General features: G+C 38.7%; 1 protein-coding gene across 1 annotated transcript in view; it reads right to left on the bottom strand.

Moving 5' to 3' along the window:
* The window catches only part of LOC124607087 (COP9 signalosome complex subunit 3), a 136,370-nt gene that overhangs the window by 52,260 nt on the left and 63,973 nt on the right, over positions 1 to 20,137 (bottom strand). Inside the window, exon 3 of the mRNA XM_047139276.1 lies at positions 3,164 to 3,381. Coding sequence (XP_046995232.1) covers positions 3,164 to 3,381 — 218 coding nt within the window. The remainder of the gene's footprint in view (positions 1 to 3,163; positions 3,382 to 20,137) is intronic.

The raw sequence follows: 20,137 nt of genomic DNA, 5'->3' as shown, positions 1-20,137 counted from the left end.
ATAGGCCTCTACATCCTTACATTTGTCCTCTAGCCATCCCTGCTTAGCCATTTTGCACTTCCTGTCGATCTCATTTTTGAGACGTTTGTATTCCTTTTTGCCTGTTTCACTTACTGCATTTTTATATTTTCTCCTTTCATCAATTAAATTCAATATTTCTTCTGTTACCCAAGGATTTCTACTAGCCCTCGTCTTTTTACCTACTTGATCCTCTGCTGCCTTCACTACTTCATCCCTCAAAGCTACCCATTCTTCTTCTACTGTATTTATTTCCCCCATTCCCGTCAATTGCTCCCTTATGCTCTCCCTGAATCTCTGTACAACCTCTGGTTCTTTTAGTTTATCCAGGTCCCATCTCCTTAAATTCCCACCTTTTTGCAGTTTCTTCAGTTTTAATCTACAGGTCATAACCAATAGATTGTGGTCAGAGTCCACATCTGCCCCTGGAAATGTCTTACAATTTAAAACCTGGTTCCTAAATCTCTGTCTTACCATTATATAATCTATCTGATACCTTTTAGTATCTCCAGGGTTCTTCCATATATACAACCTTCTTTCATGATTCTTAAACCAAGTGTTAGTTATGATTATGTTGTGCTCTGTGCAAAATTCTACCAGGCGACTTCCTCTTTCATTTCTGTCCCCCAATCCATATTCACCTACTACGTTTCCTTCTCTCCCTTTTCCTACACTCGAATTCCAGTCGCCCATGACTATTAAATTTTCGTCTCCCTTCACAATCTGAATAATTTCTTTTATTTCATCATACATTTCTTCAATTTCTTCGTCATCTGCAGAGCTAGTTGGCATATAAACTTGTACTACTGTAGTAGGTGTGGGCTTCGTGTCTATCTTGGCCACAATAATGCGTTCACTATGCTGTTTGTAGTAGCTTACCCGCATTCCTATTTTCCTATTCATTATTAAACCTACTCCTGCATTACCCCTATTTGATTTTGTGTTTATAACCCTGTAGTCACCTGACCAGAAGTCTTGTTCCTCCTGCCACCGAACTTCACTAATTCCCACTATATCTAACTTCAACCTATCCATTTCCCTTTTTAAATTTTCTAACCTACCTGCCCGATTAAGGGATCTGGCATTCCACGCTCCGATCCGTAGAACGCCAGTTTTCTTTCTCCTGATAACGACATCCTCTTGAGTAGTCCCCGCCCGGAGATCCGAATGGGGGACTATTTTACCTCCGGAATATTTTACCCAAGAGGACGCCATCATCATTTAATCATACAGTAAAGCTGCATGCCCTCGGGAAAAATTACGGCTGTAGTTTCCCCTTGCTTTCAGCCGTTCGCAGTACCAGCACAGCAAGGCCGTTTTGGTTATTGTTACAAGGCCAGATCAGTCAATCATCCAGACTGTTGCCCTTGCAACTACTGAAAAGGCTGCTGCCCCTCTTCAGGAACCACACGTTTGTCTGGCCTCTCAACAGATACCCCTCCGTTGTGGTTGCACCTACGGTACGGCTATTTGTATCGCTGAGGCATGCAAGCCTCCCCACCAACGGCAAGGTCCATGGTTCATGGGGGGGATATCATACATATGTCACTTTGAAGAGAAACCCTGAAAGTTTTTTTCATGTATACCACTACAGCGTAGTTTGGTAATTTGCCGATAGTCAGTGCTACTTACAAACATGGCGAGTTCAGGTGCGGAGCGAGCTTTCTGTGTGTTGGCGTTTGCCAAAAACAAGTACGCTACAGCTGTTCAACGGATGTTTAGAACAAAGTACAGTAAGAAGCCACCAACAAGTAAGGCCATTTACCACTGGCACAACAAATTCGTTACTACAGGTTGCTTGAGCCCGGCAAAGAGAAGCAGATGTCCCAGTGTGAGTGAAGTGAATGTGGAGTGTGTACGAGAGACATCCATAAGGAGACCACAGAAACTGGTGTGTCATGCAACCCATGGACTTGAAATGGCTCCAATGACAGCGTGGAAAGTCCTTTGACATTTTCATTACGAAGTTGGTGGGTACCTGAACACGAAGCTGGTGCATCAATGGATCGGCCGGGCTACAGAAGGGGACAGCTGTTTCATGAAATGGCCTCCATGATCACCAGATCTCACTCCATGTGACTCTTTTCTGTGGGGACACATTAATGATCTGTGTATGTACTGCCTCTACCATGTGATGTAACAGAGCTCTGGGAGAGAATATGGGAAGCAACTGCCACAGTTGACCATGCCCTGCTGGAACAGGTATGGCAAGAATTCGATTACCATACTGACGTCTGCCGGTCACTCATGGTTCGCATATTGAATGTTTGTAAAAAAACTTTCAGAGTTTCTCTTCAAACTGCAATATGTGTGAGATCTGTACAATGTTTAGTTATTGTGTAATAAATAATTGAAATGTTCTCGGACCTTATGTACATTCTGTATGCCAGGAACACACTTATGTGAAAGCGGTGGCAACAGCAGGCGGAATAGACAGGCAGCACCAGGACTCATCACCTGGACACCCCATCCAACCTATGAGGAGGGGACAGGACACCACTAGCTGTGACATAACTCCTGGAGGAACATGATTGGCCCAACTGTTGGGACCTTGGTAGAGGAATCTGCGGTTCAGCAGCTATAAAGGATCAGATAAGACATAAACCTGATATTTTGCCTGAAAATGCAAGTAGGAAACTCATCAAAACACTGCAAAAAGATGACACCACCACTCAGCTAATAAACTGAGAAGATTTCATCAACCTGGGGCATTAGTGATAGATGCCTTAGGTTCAGGCCATCAGTTTTTAATACTGGCCATTTCACTTCTGATGGATATTTTTGTGACACAGATGCATCACCTCTGACCTTTTGTGCTGTTTCTTGGATCTTTTAACAACATGTAGTTTTATAAACTTGTTTTATAACTGTTATTAATTAACACATTATTTTTTATTTAGCTGTACGAATTTTATTTAAATTGCTAATCCAATGCAATCTTTACTTCCGAGTTTCACATCTTCCTATGTGTATTGTCTCGGGGTATTATACTTTTCGTAATTCATGTCTTACTTTTGCTGACTCGCATCTTGAGTGATAATGATTTCACAATGTTACAAATGAATAATTAGCCAAATGCAATATAGAACAAATTAATCAGTGTGGTTAAAATTACACAGAAGGTGGTTTTAGTTATATGACTTACCTCACGACTAATGTTGGTGATATCTGTGTTAAGGAACTCTAATGCTGGTTTAAAACACTTGGCAAGAAGACACAACTGACAAAGATCAGCATGTACTGAAGTCAGCTGTGAATCAAACAACTGTATTTTTCTTATAGCACGCCTCATCAGATCTATACCACGAAGAGCCATTTTTCGTTCTGCAAGACTATGTGTGATCTGGTGACACAGCTCAGCATCTGCAAGATACATAAACTGTATGTTTCACTATGTTGACATTACTGCATCACAATGAATAACTTCACTTCAATAAAATATGTTTGCAGTTCCAGATCAACTAACATATTCATTAGAGCATGAAAGGTATATACAAGAAACAATCAATTTTCAAAATAAAGTGTATTTTTTTATGTTTACAAATTTTTTTCAAGTGTGTTTCATCCAATATATGCTTTGCTGTTGGTAACAGATAATTCTGCCCCTCAGCCACCTCTCATTTGCATTCACACAATGCATTTCTGAATGATAATGGTCTGTTCAGTGCATTTTTCTTAGTCTCATTTAAGGTTCCAAAATGATATTTTAGTAAAACTAATTTTGGTATTGGAAAAAAAGAGAAAAGTATTATGTCTAGGTGTGCCCATCAGGTTTTGTAAAATGTGAGGTTTGCTACATGCAAGAAAACAAACATACAGTGACACGTGCATGGTTCAATCTCTAGGACCAGCAATATCAGTTTCAGGGTACCCTAATTCTTGTGTCAAGTAAATCTTCTCTTATGTTAAATGTTATAAATGATGTGACAAAAATTTTTTCCCTGCCTGCTAACGAAACACTACTTAACTTGTTTTTCTGTTGATGCCCAATGCACATTATAACCAGATAAATTACAATGGAATAAAACAAGGAAAAATCATTTCCTCTTCAATACACTGCTTTCAGCCTGCCTTTCATAATGATCACTGAACTACCAGGTGTACCGGTATGAAATGAGTGTTAAGATACAAATGTGTCCATAGGGAACATTTGTTGTGAACGAGCCTTAATTTTTTTTTTGTTTGGTTGGTATGACATCTGTCAAAGATATTTACTATACATCAAGTCATGGAACAAACAACATCTATGGTTTCATCGTGTTAACAATGTCAAATTTTGTACCAGAAAGTGATGATTTGCGGAAAGCATTAATATTTTGTTTTCATTTGAGAAAAAGGGCTGCAGAGTCGCATCGAATGCTTGTTGAGGCATATGGTGATCATGCTCTATCAGAAGCAACATGCAAAAGGTGGTTTCAACGGTTCAGAAATAATGATTTTGATGTAAGAAATGAAGAACATGGAAGACCACCAAAAAGTTCAAAGATGCCGAATTGCAAGCAGTATTTGATGAAGATGATACTTTGAGTAATAAGCAAATGGCAACAATGCTAAATTTTGCACAACAAACAATTTCTGACCATTTGAAAGCTATGGGAAAGATCCAAAAGTGTGGAAAATGCGAGCCACATGAACTGAATGAAAGACAGATGGAAAACTGAAAAACCATTTGTCAAATTTTGTGACAAAGACATGAAAGAGAATCAATTCTGCATCAAACTGTTATTGGCGATGAAAAATGGATTTATTTTAAGAATCCTAAATGGGAAAAATCATGGGTTAATCTGGGACAACCATCAACATCGACTGCAAAACCATATCGATTCGGCGAGAAGACAATGCTCTGTGTTTGGTGGGATCAGAAAGGTGTGGTGTATCATGAGCTTTTAAAACGCGGTGAAACTATGAATACTAATCACTACAGACAACAAATGATAAATTTGAACTAGGCATTGATCGAAAAAAGACCAGAATGGGCCAGAAGACATGGCAAAGTAATTTTTTTGCACAACAATGCACCTGCACACAAAGCAAAACTGGTTCAGGATACAATCAAAACACTTGGCTGGGAGCTGCTACCTCCCCAGCTGTATTCACCAGACTTGGCACCTTCTGACTACCATTTGTTTTCATCAATGGGATACGCATTGGCTGAGGAACACTTCGATTCCTACGAAGAAGTCGAAAATTGGGCGTCTGATTGGTTTTCTTCAAAAGATGAACATTTATATAGGTGTGGTGTCCACAAATTGCCAGAAAGGTGGTCAAAATGTATAGAAAGCAATGGTCAGTACTTTAAATAAAATGTTTTTACTTTTCAATTCAAAATTAGTGTTTAATTTTCACAAAAAAATGCTCATTTCGTATCGGTACACCTGGTATAATGCTGTGACTGTACTTTATGCCTGTCTGAATTTCACACCTGAAACAATTTTCATCACTGAAAAATACTCAGTGTGCAAAGAACAGGCAGTGTAATATGATTCCAGATCATAATAGTATATGAAAATACATTAGGTTAATATAGAAACCCTCAATAGTGTCATATGGAATAAAATAAGCAAAAAGTTCTTTGTCATATGGTAACTCTGATTTTAGCAGCTCCTTTGGGGTCATTTTCTAATTTATTGATGGTAGTAGTTCTCCTCCTCCTCCTCCTCCTCCTCCTCTCTCTCTCTCTCTCTCTCTCTCTCTCTGTTTGTTACACTATTCATATATTAAATTAACACTAAGTCTAACATCTGTTTATTATAATTATCTACATTTATTTAAATCTTTGACTTCATGTATACTATGGAGAGGGACCAAACGAGCCAAATCAACCTGTATTCTGCCCAAGCTGACAATAGAAGTTTCCTGTACTATTTCCAATACTAATAGAAAAATATCAAGGAAAAACATGAAATATTTCCAGAAAACAGCTATTAAACAGAGACACAAACAAAAAAATTTAAGTTAGATATGGTATTCATCCAATTCTGTCTTTTCTTTACACAAAAACTCATTTCAAAACAATTATGGCTTCAGTCTTGGGGAATTGGTGTGAGGGTGTGGAGTGTGTGTGTGTGTGTGTGTGTGTGTGTGTGTGTGTGTGTGTGTGTGTATTATTGTTATGAAGAGTGTGTAATATTACTAGTTACCACAACTAGTACCAAACTTTCCAAAATACACTTTCATAATAAGGCTTACAAGATTTAGGATTTAAAATTTCGAAGATTAATTCAGAAAATTTCAGCAATTTGCTTAAATGTTCCATTTTATATGAAATTGTTCATTTTATACTGTCATAGAACAAAAATTTGGGAAAAGTTATATAGTGGTCTCGTTGCCTTTTTCGTGGTTGACATATTATGATGTTAGTACATAATTTGTACCAAAACACTTGTCAATGGTACGTATATTACATAATACAGCTTTTCTGAATTTACCTTGTAGTTTTAGTTACCTCTAGCAGGAAGGTAATTAAATATGTAGCAAATATAGACCTCACACTATACTACAGATCAATTTGTTACCGCAAATTTTATTTTGTATTCACATATATTGGCTTCGACAAATCACAACCAAACTGCAGAATATATTTTGTGCTTGGCTCTTAAGTATTTGGATAAAGAGTCATTTTAAAACTGCCAAGAGCTGCTGTTAAAATAGTTCTTTATTTACTACCAGTTTTGATCTTCTGATCATCTTCGTATATGATAAACTTATCTCATACAACAGCCTAGAAGGCAAAATTGATGCTGTGGAATCGGATAAAATTAAAGCTATCCTGCATCTCCGACACCTACATTAAAATTGTTAAAACAGGTAACCAAACTGTGTATCAGGTTTAGCTTTTTTGTGTGGAGACACACTAGATACAGTCAGGTTTCCATCTTTTTGTTTGGAGATGTTCTATATACTGCCAGCGCGTAGAATGTGTCCACGCAGAAAAATGGAACTTGTTTGACAGTATACTTAGATTGATTTACTGTGTTAGTAGAAACACAGTAAAATGTGGCCACGTAGGTTATTATAAATAATTTTATGATACATGAAGTTGATTAGAAGGTCAAAATTGATAATAAATACAGAATTATTTTAATAGCAGGTACTGGTAGTTTTAAGTAAGTGATCTAGATGACAACAATGGGGGAAAGTATGCAATGAACAGTTCTCATATTTCAGTGTATTACTGTGGCTGCCATAAACAATAACTGTTAATACTGCCTACACAAGTAGCAGCATGGTGTCTCAAGTGACTACTTCAACTACTTCACCCACTGCACAATGTTTTACAGGATATAATCTGTGAGTTAACCCCTGTCTGATTCAGATTCAACATAAGAATCTTTCCAGTCTTCTGCTTTGCTATCAGAATCTGTTTCAGCTAGTCGTCATCCCTCACCTTCTGCTGCAGTCCAGCCACAAACATTTCATTTCTCATTAAAGGCACCATAAGACAATGGCGTAAGCACACCATCATTGCTGCATTCAGTGTGTGTGAGATAAATAACTGGCTATCTATCTACATGAATGGTCACTGCCTTATTTAGCTACCCACCAACTCTACAACCACATAGTTGAAAATTCTGTCCACCATAATAAAGATGATGTCAAAACCGCTTCAGTACCAATTCTGTACGAGTATTCTCCCCTTTTCAGCACCAGCTCTTCTGAAATGCAGAAATGGAAACAATCCATCCAGTACAACCTACATCTCTGCATTTCCTTTGGCTTAAACCTCAATCAACCCTTTTCCAGTTTTTAACATTCTCCTTCTACTCGTGTCTTCTTTATTTCTATTCCTCCCTTATCACAGCACTGTACTCTCCTTTCCCAATTCCACCCCTCACAGAACTTTGCACATGATAATGAATGTGTTATTGCTCTCAACAACTGGGCTGAAAATGAAAATCTATACCTGGTTTATTATGCCAAGGATTTGAGAACTTTCAGATCGGCCGCTTGGTGAAGAGATTACATCCGGATCTCTGCTTTATGTCCTAGAATTATGCCAAGGATTTGAGAACTTTCAGATTGGCCGCTTGGTGAAGAGATTACATCCGGATCTCTGCTTTATGTCCTAGGACTGCAGAGGGCCTACACCTGATTTCCCACACAGCCAACAGTCCCAATAGCGACATGTGTACTATGACTCAGATGGAATTTCTGCAGGACCGATTGGCAGAGTTTTGCCGATCACCTAGATAAATATATCTGTTTTATTCCACCAGAACCTAAAACTACCCTCGATTTGTAGGGATGTTCTTAGTGTCATTAAGAAGTTTATCCCTCATGGATACAAAAAGGAATATATAGCAGAGTGGAATGAACACTGCCAACAACTTGATAAAGAATATAGCAAAACTGGCAACAGCAATATTGCAGATGACCTCCTCCAAAGTACTGACACTGCTAGAGGAGTATGATGATGAGAGATGATACAAAATGTAAATTTCAAACATTAGGGTTCAAAAGCATGGAGCCTTCTGTGTAAGCTTGGCAGAGCCTCAAATAAACCCGGTCAGAAGCTTGGTATTTCAGGTAACCAAATTGCTAACCATATAGTTGAAACATCTAGGTCGTCCTGGGAGAAATAACACATTTCCAAAATAAAACGACAAATCATGTCTCTAAAAGCTCACTGCTCCAACGAATCCAATTTCTCTTCACCATTTAAACTGATTGAATTGGATGAGGCCTTGAAACAATTTAAACACAGTAAAGCACCTGGTCTGGAATTTCTGATAAACAAGGGTAATGGATGAAAAAAATGGCTGGTCCACTTCTTCTCCAATATCCTAGATAATTTATCACGGCCCAACAAGCTAAAGAGAACAAAAATAGTGGAAATTTTGAAAACAGGTAAACCAGCTGACCACCCTCAAAGTTTCAGACCAATTTCCATTTTGAGCTATACTTATAAACTCTTAGACAGGATCATTTACAACAGAATTAGCGGCTTCATTCTGGAACACATCCCACCTGAACAAGCAAGTTTCAGGCCCTAGAGAAGTTGCTGTGACCAGGTACTGGCCCAACAACTTACATAGAGGCTAGTTTGCAAGACAATGTGAAGACATCTGCTGTGTTTGTAGACCTAACTGTGGCACAAAATGCTGTCTGGAGAGAAGGGATGATACACAAATTACTAAAAACAATCAGATGCTGAAAAACTGTAACTCTCATTAACACGATGATAAACAATGGGTATTTCCATGTTTACTTGGGAAAAAAATGTGAGCAAGGAGAGGAAATTAAGTAATGATCTACCACAGGGCTCCGTCTTAGCCCCCCATATTACTCTACCTATATATTTCCGATCTGCCCAACACCAGCTCAACAAAATTCTGTTACTTGGATGATACTGCTCTTGCTTGTTGAAATATAGATCTTGGACAAGTGGAGACAATTCTCACAGATCTAGCTGTTATGAGTGCCTATTTTAGAAAGTGGCAAATTAAACCCAATAAAAGTACAACTGAAGTATGTACATTCCATCTGAACAAGAAACAAGCTAACACGGAACTCGGAGTGAAACTTAATGAAAACACTCAAGGCCATAACAAGTACCCTAAGTACCTAGTACCATTGATTGCACTCTTTCACATACAAAACATCTTCAAAATACTGCTGTCAAGATAGAACTCAGAAAAATACTATTCAAAAATTATGTGGAAAGACAAGGGGAGCTTCAGCAGACACCTTGCACACATCCACTGCACTGGTCTTCTCACCAGCTGAGTACTGTGCCCTGATGTGGCTAAACAGCCGCCAAACTGACTTGACTGATCTCCAGCTAAACCATACTATGTGATTAATAGCTGGGACAATCCGACCAACAGCCATTTATTGGCTTCCTTTGCTGAACAACATCTACCTGCCCGCAATCCACAGAAGTGAGACCTCGTTTAGTTAGCATTGCAAGCTACTGGAGAACCTGGAATTACCCATACAGGAAGACATAACAAGTCTACAACAAAATAGACTCCATTCAGGAAATCCGCCATTACAGCAAGCAGAACAGCTATGCCAGTAATATTGAGGTGAGAGACCTATGGGATCAGAACTGTAAACCTATTGCAAATCCTGAAGAGCGTGAGTAGTTCCAAAAGTATAACTGTGATACTGCTGGCACAGAGATGGCCAGGAAACTATGGGTCAAATAGAACACAGCTCACACAGGGCATGGTTGACGCGCACACTCTCTTTACAAATAAGGGTGCTACAGTGTCTCCGGTTTGTGATTGTGGGGCTCCGAACCAGATAACAAAGCATATTAGAGATAAATACCCCTTGCATTACTATCAAGGGAGTTGGAACAACCTCATGAACACTGACAATAAAGCTCTTATATGGATTAGGAACTTAGATACTGACATTTAGTTAGTTTTGTATGCTGTTGTCTTTCTGTATTCTTGTCGTATACATATACTAACGCTACATACCCGTATTTTTACACTGCAAGTGAGCCATACAAATCTGCTGTCCCCCTGCACCCTTTCTCCGCTTTCAATTCTTTCCAATCACATCTGATCTACATGTCTCCTCCCCCACCCCCTCCCACTACCATGCTGCATCAACCCCTTCCTTTTCCCCATATTCATCCACCCACATCAGTATGTATAAACAGTCAATGTGTCATAGATCCAAACAGTGTGTTTCTCATTATATATTGTGGCAAATGTGATTAAAAGTCAATAAGGGAATGGAGCAGGAATGTGGCACTGGTGAGCTCCCCATGGCGCAGGCGAGGAGGGGGGGGGGGGGGGCATGGCTTTAGGGATGAAAGTGGGTGTAGGACAGGGGCTTCAGGTGATTGGAGTCTGGAGGATTGTGAGATCAGATGAGGTATATAAATCAGAGCAGCTCAAACTCGGTGGAAGGAAGCGAGCGCCTCAAGACACAGCTTGTCAAGCAAGCACTGAAATTAAACATGTTGTGTGAGTAATGTGGAATGCCACTGTATGGCCAACTCTGCTCATGGCCACATGCTGACAGTGGCTACTCATTTAAGTGACAGGTGGCTCTTTGGTGTTGACATAAGCAGGATGGGTGCTTAGATATCACTCACTTGGCAAGGAATTAGGAGTAGGTGTAACACAACAATGAACCAGGATATATTGTAGATGGAGCGGGATGCAGGTATCACTTCAGGAGGGTTGTGGGCAAGATGTTCCTCATTTGCTGGCACAGTGCTTGAGGCCCTGGCATTAGATGTGACTGAGTTGTTCCAGTATGGGATGATAATGGGTAATGACAGAGGTGTAGATATATGATAATGGGTAATGACAGAGGTGTAGATATAGACGTCACATTGTTCATGGGGTAGTTGGAGAACTGAGGGCTTATATGGGTATGGTGCAGAAGATCTGTCTGCAGACTGTATAGTGAATGATGCCTTGTATTTGGGAACTACAACATAGACTGCCAACAACTGAAATTTCAGAGAATAAATAATGAGCTGCCAGTAAACAATAGGTCAAAGGTGAGAGCAGAATTTGAAAGACATCAAGGATAGAAGGGGATGTATGATCAGTCTCAAAAAGGGGTAGTAAAAAGATGAAAGATGAGAAAAAAATGAATGAAAAATGGAAGAAAGGAAGGAAGTGGAGAAGGATGGATAAAAAATAAAACTAATGGAAGAGGAAAGTGTTTTACAAGATGCCTAGATGAATGTCATCAATTACCCACTTTCTCGTTCTGTGATTTAAGTTGACATGCTGAACATACATTTGATGGGAAAAAAGGTCTCATGACTGCGGGAACAGAAACATCTTGTGCTTTGAACATGCCCAATCATAAATATGTAACATTGCCAGGAACTGCGTGACATAAAGGAACAAATATATCACTCTCTAAGACTGACAAATTATTTATTTCCATGATTATTGCGCATCTGGATTTTTGTGTTTGAGGTTAGATTGAGTATGTCAGATGGCAAGCTGTGGGGTGCAGATCAAAAATATCTTGTCACAGTTGCTGCCCATACAGCAAGAAAAGCATGTCTACAGTAATAGGAGCCTGCAAGGAACAAAATGGCACTTTCTCTTGAGTGAAATCTGTAACAGGAGAGAATCTAGATCACCTGTATGCTAACACTCATTCCAGATTAACATATTCATGTATTAACTCGAGTAACATGTATCTTTTGTTTGTTTTTGTTTTGTAAAGTTGGGCAAAGTGTGTGTGGGAATACTTCCATATCACCTAACCATTTATAGAGGAGTGACAGCCACACTTCAATGGCTTTGAGTGACAAATAATTTGCCACAGTAAGGAGAGGTTCTACCTTAAAATAAATTCCTGGTTCTGATTGCCAGCAGCCTATTACAAAGAACATTGAAAGCTGAATTCTTTACACAAAGCAGACACACTGAAGAGTGACAAATATGAAAATGAATCTAAGGGACAATATTCAAATTGAAATTACAAGAATATAGAGTATTTATAATCCTACAGGGCGTCATAAGAAGAGAAATCCGAACAAATGGCAACAACTTCTGTAAAAACAGTTGGTGTTGTAGCATCGCAAGTTGTTCCAAGCAAATGGTTGTTTTTGGATAGCTTGCTGCATATAACTTTGGGGGCTGACATCTAGTGGCCTAACTGAGAGACAAATGAGCATTTGTCACTGGTGGGAAAGCTATTCAAGGTCCCTTACTGGACGCGTGCATTCACCACCTGTAAGAACCTAAATAAATGATATTAAATCATTTTCAAAATTGGTAAACTACCTTTTGCTATTCATGAGAAGATTGTATAAAAATTTCAACATTTTTAACTATCATAGTTTTGGAGACAAAAAATTACTAAAAAGTAAAAAATAGACACTTAAGGAACTAAATTCAGTTAGGAAATATGATAGTTTATCTTTTGGTATAATTGGAAAACATAAACCAAACTCTCAGTGTGCAGAATTAATTAATTGAGATTTTCATATTAAAACTTTAATTTTTCGTTTTTGTGTTGTGGAGTAAATGTGAGTGTGTATGTCAGACATTCGTTTCATTTCAATGTTGCATTATATACTGTCTTAAGTAACCTGCAAGAGTTACACAAGCCTGTCGTGGGAAAATGATCCTAGGGGATTTACTCACTTTGCTGATGACGTATGTCTAGGTGTGATTGCTACTGTAACAGAGCAGCCAGAAAGTCAGCAGGAGTAAAATCTGTATCCAAAGAATATTTCCAGAATTACTGTCTTTTCATTTTTGTTTATTAAACATTACTTTAATATTTGCATGCCAGATTGACGCAAATGCGTCTGTGTTTAAGGATTGGTGCAGGCCAGTTTTGGTACGAGTATGATCATGAGTGAGCATTCTGATTGGCAGCGAGTATGGTCAGCCAGTCAGAATTAAGACGGTTCCCTGATAGTTATACTGGGAGTGAGGCTGGAGGAAGGGAGTTGCTCGCTAGCTTTGAACGTGGACAGTCATGTTACTAGTGCCAGTCAAAATAATGTGTAAGATGAAGAATTTCTTAGTGTTTGAGATATTGGTGACCTAAGGACTGCTTGGCGAAATTTCAGAGATTCTGACTAAATCTGTTGGACAGATATTAGCGTGTGAAATATTGGCCTTCATAGTATCCGTGTGACACGTTTCAGTATTCAACCAGTGAGTATTTTTGACGAGCAGTTTCTTTTTCAGAAATCCACAAGAAGGACCAAATGTAATAACTCAAATTAGTGGTGAAATTACTGACTGTGAAAATGTTGTTTAATTCAGGTTGGGTTAGGACAGGTTTCTGGCTGTTGTGCATGTGAAATGTGTGTATGAGTTGTGAACTGGAAGAAAATAGCCAATAGTTTAAATGTGGACTGAATAGTACCTTTTTTTTGGCTATCAAGGACAAAATAAACATTTTTGTGTGGTAATTTCAGACATTATTTTCCACAAGCCAACTCATTTTCTTACTATCCGATTAAAGTGAACGACAGTTTTTCTACAGAACTTTCTTTCATAACTAGAGTTGCACGACCTCAGTAATTGTAGATATTAGATGGTGTTTTTCATCAATGCTGCTTTCACATCACCTTGTAAGTATCTACGTTGCCGAGTGAAGGAACATCGAGCAGACGCCATTGCAGCCCATACAGTGACAACGATGTAACGAGAAAAAAAGAAAAAACAAACCCTGCCTGGCTGCTGTGTCTATTGAGAGGTGTTTTGAACTGTACGATGCACACACACACAGCACTGTGAGTGTTAAAAGTTTTATAAATCTAAATTGACTGATAGTGGTAGCATCGTTAGTAGTCCCTGTTCCCTCTCCTAACAATATCCCTGGTGGAAAGAAAGAGGAGGAAAGGGGTCAGGGAAACACAACATCGTCACAAAAAGAGACACATACTTGAAAGTTGCATACAGAACACAGACCTGTCTGACAAATATGCTGCTGCTGCAACAACAACAACAACAACAATGCATTGCTGAGCTGAGGAGTCTCTTAGAGCATCAATGAAAACTGTAACACACAAGCATTTGACCTGTGACACTGAAAATCAGTATTTTAATTTTAAAGAGGCATTCTAGTCCGGAAACTAGTTCATCAAAAGATACCTATCATCTTTATCATCATCAACAACAACAAATGTAAGACACTTAGATGTTCAGTTAATTTTATGGCAACTACATACAGAACACTACTGTAACCTATATTAGAGTATTGTCCAGTATTTGGATGCCTTATGAAGAAGACGTGACTGCAGTTGTAAAGGGAAGGCATAAACACATTGCTAGGATCACACTAGGTCCACCTAGCTCAAACAAAAGAGCAACAGATACATTCAAAGAACTGAATGGGAATCAGTGAAAAAAAGGTGAATGTTGTTTCTGTGAAATCTTATTGCATAACTAAAGACATCTCATGTAACCTTGTAGGCCATACAACAATTTTACAGCATCTACTACGTATCATATGTAGGGATGAAGACAATAATGTCACAGGGATTAGGGCCTATATGAAGTGACATATAGTCATTCTCATCCACTCCCACTGCATATGTGAAAGGAACATGAAAAGGTAGAGATAATACTGATAAGTGACAATGTACCCTTTGCCATTCACTATACAGTGATTTCTAGAGGAGTATGTACATAGATGCTGACTGAAGCTTTAAAATAATTTTTCTATAATATGATAGGGGAGGTAGTTCAGTTGTTAAGCATAATTCGCACATCTCGGCTGCTTATTCTCTTAGTACATATAGAATGCACCTAAATGCAATGGAACCTCCAGGCTGGAATATCAATGGTATTAGGAAAATGACAGCTTGCTACTCACCCTAAAGATGACAAGTTACAGACAGGCACAACAAAGACTGTTACAAATTTAGCTTTCGGCCAAAGCCTTATGCAGAAAAGAACAAACACACACAACTGTTATGTCCAGCAGCTCAGACTGGAATTCAACTTTACACTGAGTGGCAATCTGAAGTGGGGCAGGGAAGGGGATGGGGTAGCAGGGTGTGGGTTGGGGGAGGGAGGAGCACTGCCAGGCAGTGTGTCGAGGGCAGCACACAATGAGTGTGACCACTGTTGTTATGACTCATAGTGACTTCTTGGCAGAAAGCTTCTGCCAATTATCTGACTCTTCCACCTATAAACTCTGCCGGAGGGATCCCATCCCTGAAGTCCAACATAATCTCTAGTCACAACATAATTTCTGATTTTAGCAGCTCCTTTGGGGTCATTTTCTAATTTATTGATGGTAGTAGTTCTCCTCCTCCTCCTCCTCCTCCTCTCTCTCTCTCTCTCTCTCTCTCTCTCTCTCTCTGTTTGTTACACTGTTCATATATTAAATTAACACTAAGTCTAACATCTGTTTATTATAATTATCTACATTTATTTAAATCTTTGACTTCATGTATACTATGGAGAGGGACCAAACGAGCCAAATCAACCTGTATTCTGCCCAAGCTGACAATAGAAGTTTCCTGTACTATTTCCATTACTAATAGAAAAATATCAAGAAAAAACATGAAATATTTTCCAGAAAACAGCTATTAAACAGAGACACAAACAAAAAAATTTAAGTTAGATATGGTATTCATCCAATTCTATCTTTTCTTTACACAAAAACTCATTTCAAAACAATTATGGCTTCAGTCTTGGGGAATTGGTGTGTGTGTGTGTGTGTGTGTGTGTGTGTGTGTGTGTGTGTATTATTGTTATGAAGAGAGTGTAATATTACTAGTTACCACAACCAGTACCAAACTTTCCAAAATACACTTTCATAATAAGGCTTACAAGATTTAGGATTTAAAATTTCGAAGATTAATTCAGAAAATTTCAGCAATTTGCTTAAATGTTCCATTTTATATGAAATTGTTCGTGTTATACTGTCATAGAATAAAAATTTGGGAAAAGTTATATAGTGGTCTCGTTGCCTTTTTCGTGGTTGACATATTATGATGTTAGTACATAATTTGTACCAAAACACTTGTCAATGGTACGTATATTACATAATACAGCTTTTCTGAATTTACCTTGTAGTTTTAGTTACCTCTAGCAAGAAGGTAATTAAATATGTTGCAAATATAGACCTCACACTATACTACAGATCAATTTGTTACCGCAAATTTTATTTTGTATTCACAAATATTGGCATCGACAAATCACAACCAAACTGCAGAATATATTTTGTGCTTGGCTCTTAAGTATTTGGATAAAGAGTCATTTTAAAACTGCCAAGAGCTGCTGTTAAAATAGTTCTTTATTTACTACCAATTTTGATCTTCTGATCATCTTCGTATATGATAAACGTATCTCATACAACAGCCTAGAAGGCAAAATTGATGCTGTGGAATCGGATAAAATTAAAGCTATCCTGCATCTCCAACACCTACATTAAAATTGTTAAAACAGGTAACCAAACTGTGTATCAGGTTTAGCTTTTTTGTGTGGAGACACACTAGATACAGTCAGGTTTCCATCTTTTTGTTTGGAGATGTTCTATATACTGCCAGCGCGTAGAATGTGTCCACGCAGAAAAATGGAACTTGTCTGACAGTATACTTAGATTGATTTACTGTGTTAGTAGAAACACAGTAAAATGTGGCCACGTAGGTTATTATAAATAATTTTATGATACATGAAGTTGATTAGAAGGTCAAAATTGATAATAAATACAGAATTATTTTAATAGCAGGTACTGGTAGTTTTAAGTAAATGATCTAGATGACAACAATGGGGGAAAGTATGCAATGAACAGTTCTCATATTTCAGTGTATTACTGTGGCTGCCATAAACAATAACTGTTAATACTGCCTACACAAGTAGCAGCATGGTGTCTCAAGTGACTACTTCAACTACTTCACCCACTGCACAATGTTTTACAGGATATAATCTGTGAGTTAACCCCTGTCTGATTCAGATTCAACATAAGAATCTTTCCAGTCTTCTGCTTTGCTATCAGAATCTGTTTCAGCTAGTCGTCATCCCTCACCTTCTGCTGCAGTCCAGCCACAAACATTTCATTTCTCATTAAAGGCACCATAAGACAATGGCGTAAGGACACCATCATTGCTGCATTCAGTGTGTGTGAGATAAATAACTGGCTATCTATCTACATGAATGGTCACTGCCTTATTTAGCTACCCACCAACTCTACAACCACATAGTTGAAAATTCTGTCCACCATAATAAAGACGATGTCAAAACTGCTTCAGTACCAATTCTGTACGAGTATTCTCCCCTTTTCACCACCAGCTCTTCTGAAATGCAGAAATGGAAACAATCCATCCAGTACAACCTACATCTCTGCATTTCCTTTGGCTTAAACCTCAATCAACCCTTTTCCAGTTTTTAACATTCTCCTTCTACTCGTGTCTTCTTTATTTCTATTCCTCCCTTATCACAGCACTGTACTCTCCTTTCCCAATCCCACCCCTCACAGAACTTTGCACATGATAATGAATGTGTTATTGCTCTCAACAACTGGGCTGAAAATGAAAATCTATGCCTGGTTTATTATGCCAAGGATTTGAGAACTTTCAGATCGGCCGCTTGGTGAAGAGATTAAATCCGGATCTCTGCTTTATGTCCTAGGACTGCAGAGGGCCTACACCTGATTTCCCACACAGCCAACAGTCCCAATAGCGAGATGTGTACTACGACTCAGATGGAATTTCTGCAGGACCGATTGGCAGAGTTTTGCCGATCACCTAGATAAATATATCTGTTTTATTCCACCAGAACCTAAAACTACCCTCGATTTGTAGGGATGTTCTTAGTGTCACTAAGAAGTTTATCCCTCATGGATACAAAAAGGAATATATAGCAGAGTGGAATGAACACTGCCAACAACTTGATAAAGAATATAGCAAAACTGGCAACAGCAATATTGCAGATGACCTCCTCCAAAGTACTGACACTGCTAGAGGAGTATGATGCTGAGAGACGATACAAAATGTAAATTTCAAACATTAGGGTTCAAAAGCATGGAGCCTTCTGTGTAAGCTTGGCAGAGCCTCAAATAAACCCGGTCAGAAGCTTGGTATTTCAGGTAACCAAATTGCTAACCATATAGTTGAAACATCTAGGTCGTCCTGGGAGAAATAACACATTTCCAAAATAAAACGACAAATCACGTCTCTAAAAGCTCACTGCTCCAACGAATCCAATTTCTCTTCACCATTTAAACTGATTGAATTGGATGAGGCCTTGAAACAAATTAAACACAGTAAAGCACCTGGTCTGGAATTTCTGGTAAACAAGGGTGATGGATGAAAAAAAAATGGCTGGTCCACTACTTCTCCAATATCCTAGATAATTTATCACGGCCCAACAAGCTAAAGAGAACAAAAATAGTGGAAATTTTGAAAACAGGTAAACCAGCTGACCACCCTCAAAGTTTCAGACCAATTTCCATTTTGAGCTATACTTATAAACTCTTAGACAGGATCATTTACAACAGAATTAGCGGCTTCATTCTGGAACACATCCCACCTGAACAAGCAAGTTTCAGGCCCTAGAGAAGTTGCTGTGACCAGGTACTGGCCCAACAACTTACATAGAGGCTAGTTTGCAAGACAATGTGAAGACATCTGCTGTGTTTGTAGACCTAACTGTGGCACAAAATGCTGTCTGGAGAGAAGGGATGATACACAAATTACTAAAAACAATCAGATGCTGAAAAACTGTAACTCTCATTAACACGATGATAAACAATGGGTATTTCCATGTTTACTTGGGAAAAAAATGTGAGCAAGGAGAGGAAATTAAATAATGATCTACCACAGGGCTCCGTCTTAGCCCCCCATATTACTCTACCTATATATTTCCGATCTGCCCAATACCAGCTCAACAAAATTCTGTTACTTGGATGATACTGCTCTTGCTTGTTGAAATATAGATCTTGGACAAGTGGAGACAATTCTCACAGATCTAGCTGTTATGAGTGCCTATTTTAGAAAGTGGCAAATTAAACCCAATAAAAGTACAACTGAAGTATGTACATTCCATCTGAACAAGAAACAAGCTAACACGGAACTCGGAGTGAAACTTAATGAAAACACTCAAGGCCATAACAGGTACCCTAAGTACCTAGTACCATTGATTGCACCCTTTCACATACAAAACATATTCAAAATACTGCTGTCAAGATAGAACTCAGAAAAATACTATTCAAAAATTATGTGGAAAGACAAGGGGAGCTTCAGCAGACACCTTGCACACATCCACTGCACTGGTCTTCTCACCAGCTGAGTACTGTGCCCTGATGTGGCTAAACAGCCGCCAAACTGACTTGACTGATCTCCAGCTAAACCATACTATGTGATTAATAGCTGGGACAATCCGACCAACAGCCATTTATTGGCTTCCTTTGCTGAACAACATCTACCTGCCCGCAATCCACAGAAGTGAGACCTCGTTTAGTTAGCATTGCAAGCTACTGGAGAACCTGGAATTACCCATACAGGAAGACATAACAAGTCTACAACAAAATAGACTCCATTCAGGAAATCCGCCATTACAGCAAGCAGAACAGCTATGCCAGTAATATTGAGGTGAGAGACCTATGGGATCAGAACTGTAAACCTATTGCAAATCCTGAAGAGCGTGAGTAGTTCCAACAGTATAACTGTGATACTGCTGGCACAGAGATGGCCAGGAAACTATGGATCAAA

This window comes from Schistocerca americana, chromosome 3 (genome assembly GCF_021461395.2).
Source record: "Schistocerca americana isolate TAMUIC-IGC-003095 chromosome 3, iqSchAmer2.1, whole genome shotgun sequence".
Classification (NCBI taxonomy): domain Eukaryota; kingdom Metazoa; phylum Arthropoda; class Insecta; order Orthoptera; family Acrididae; genus Schistocerca; species Schistocerca americana.
Note: the sequence above shows the minus strand (reverse complement) of the source record. Positions and strands in the feature narration are given on the sequence as shown.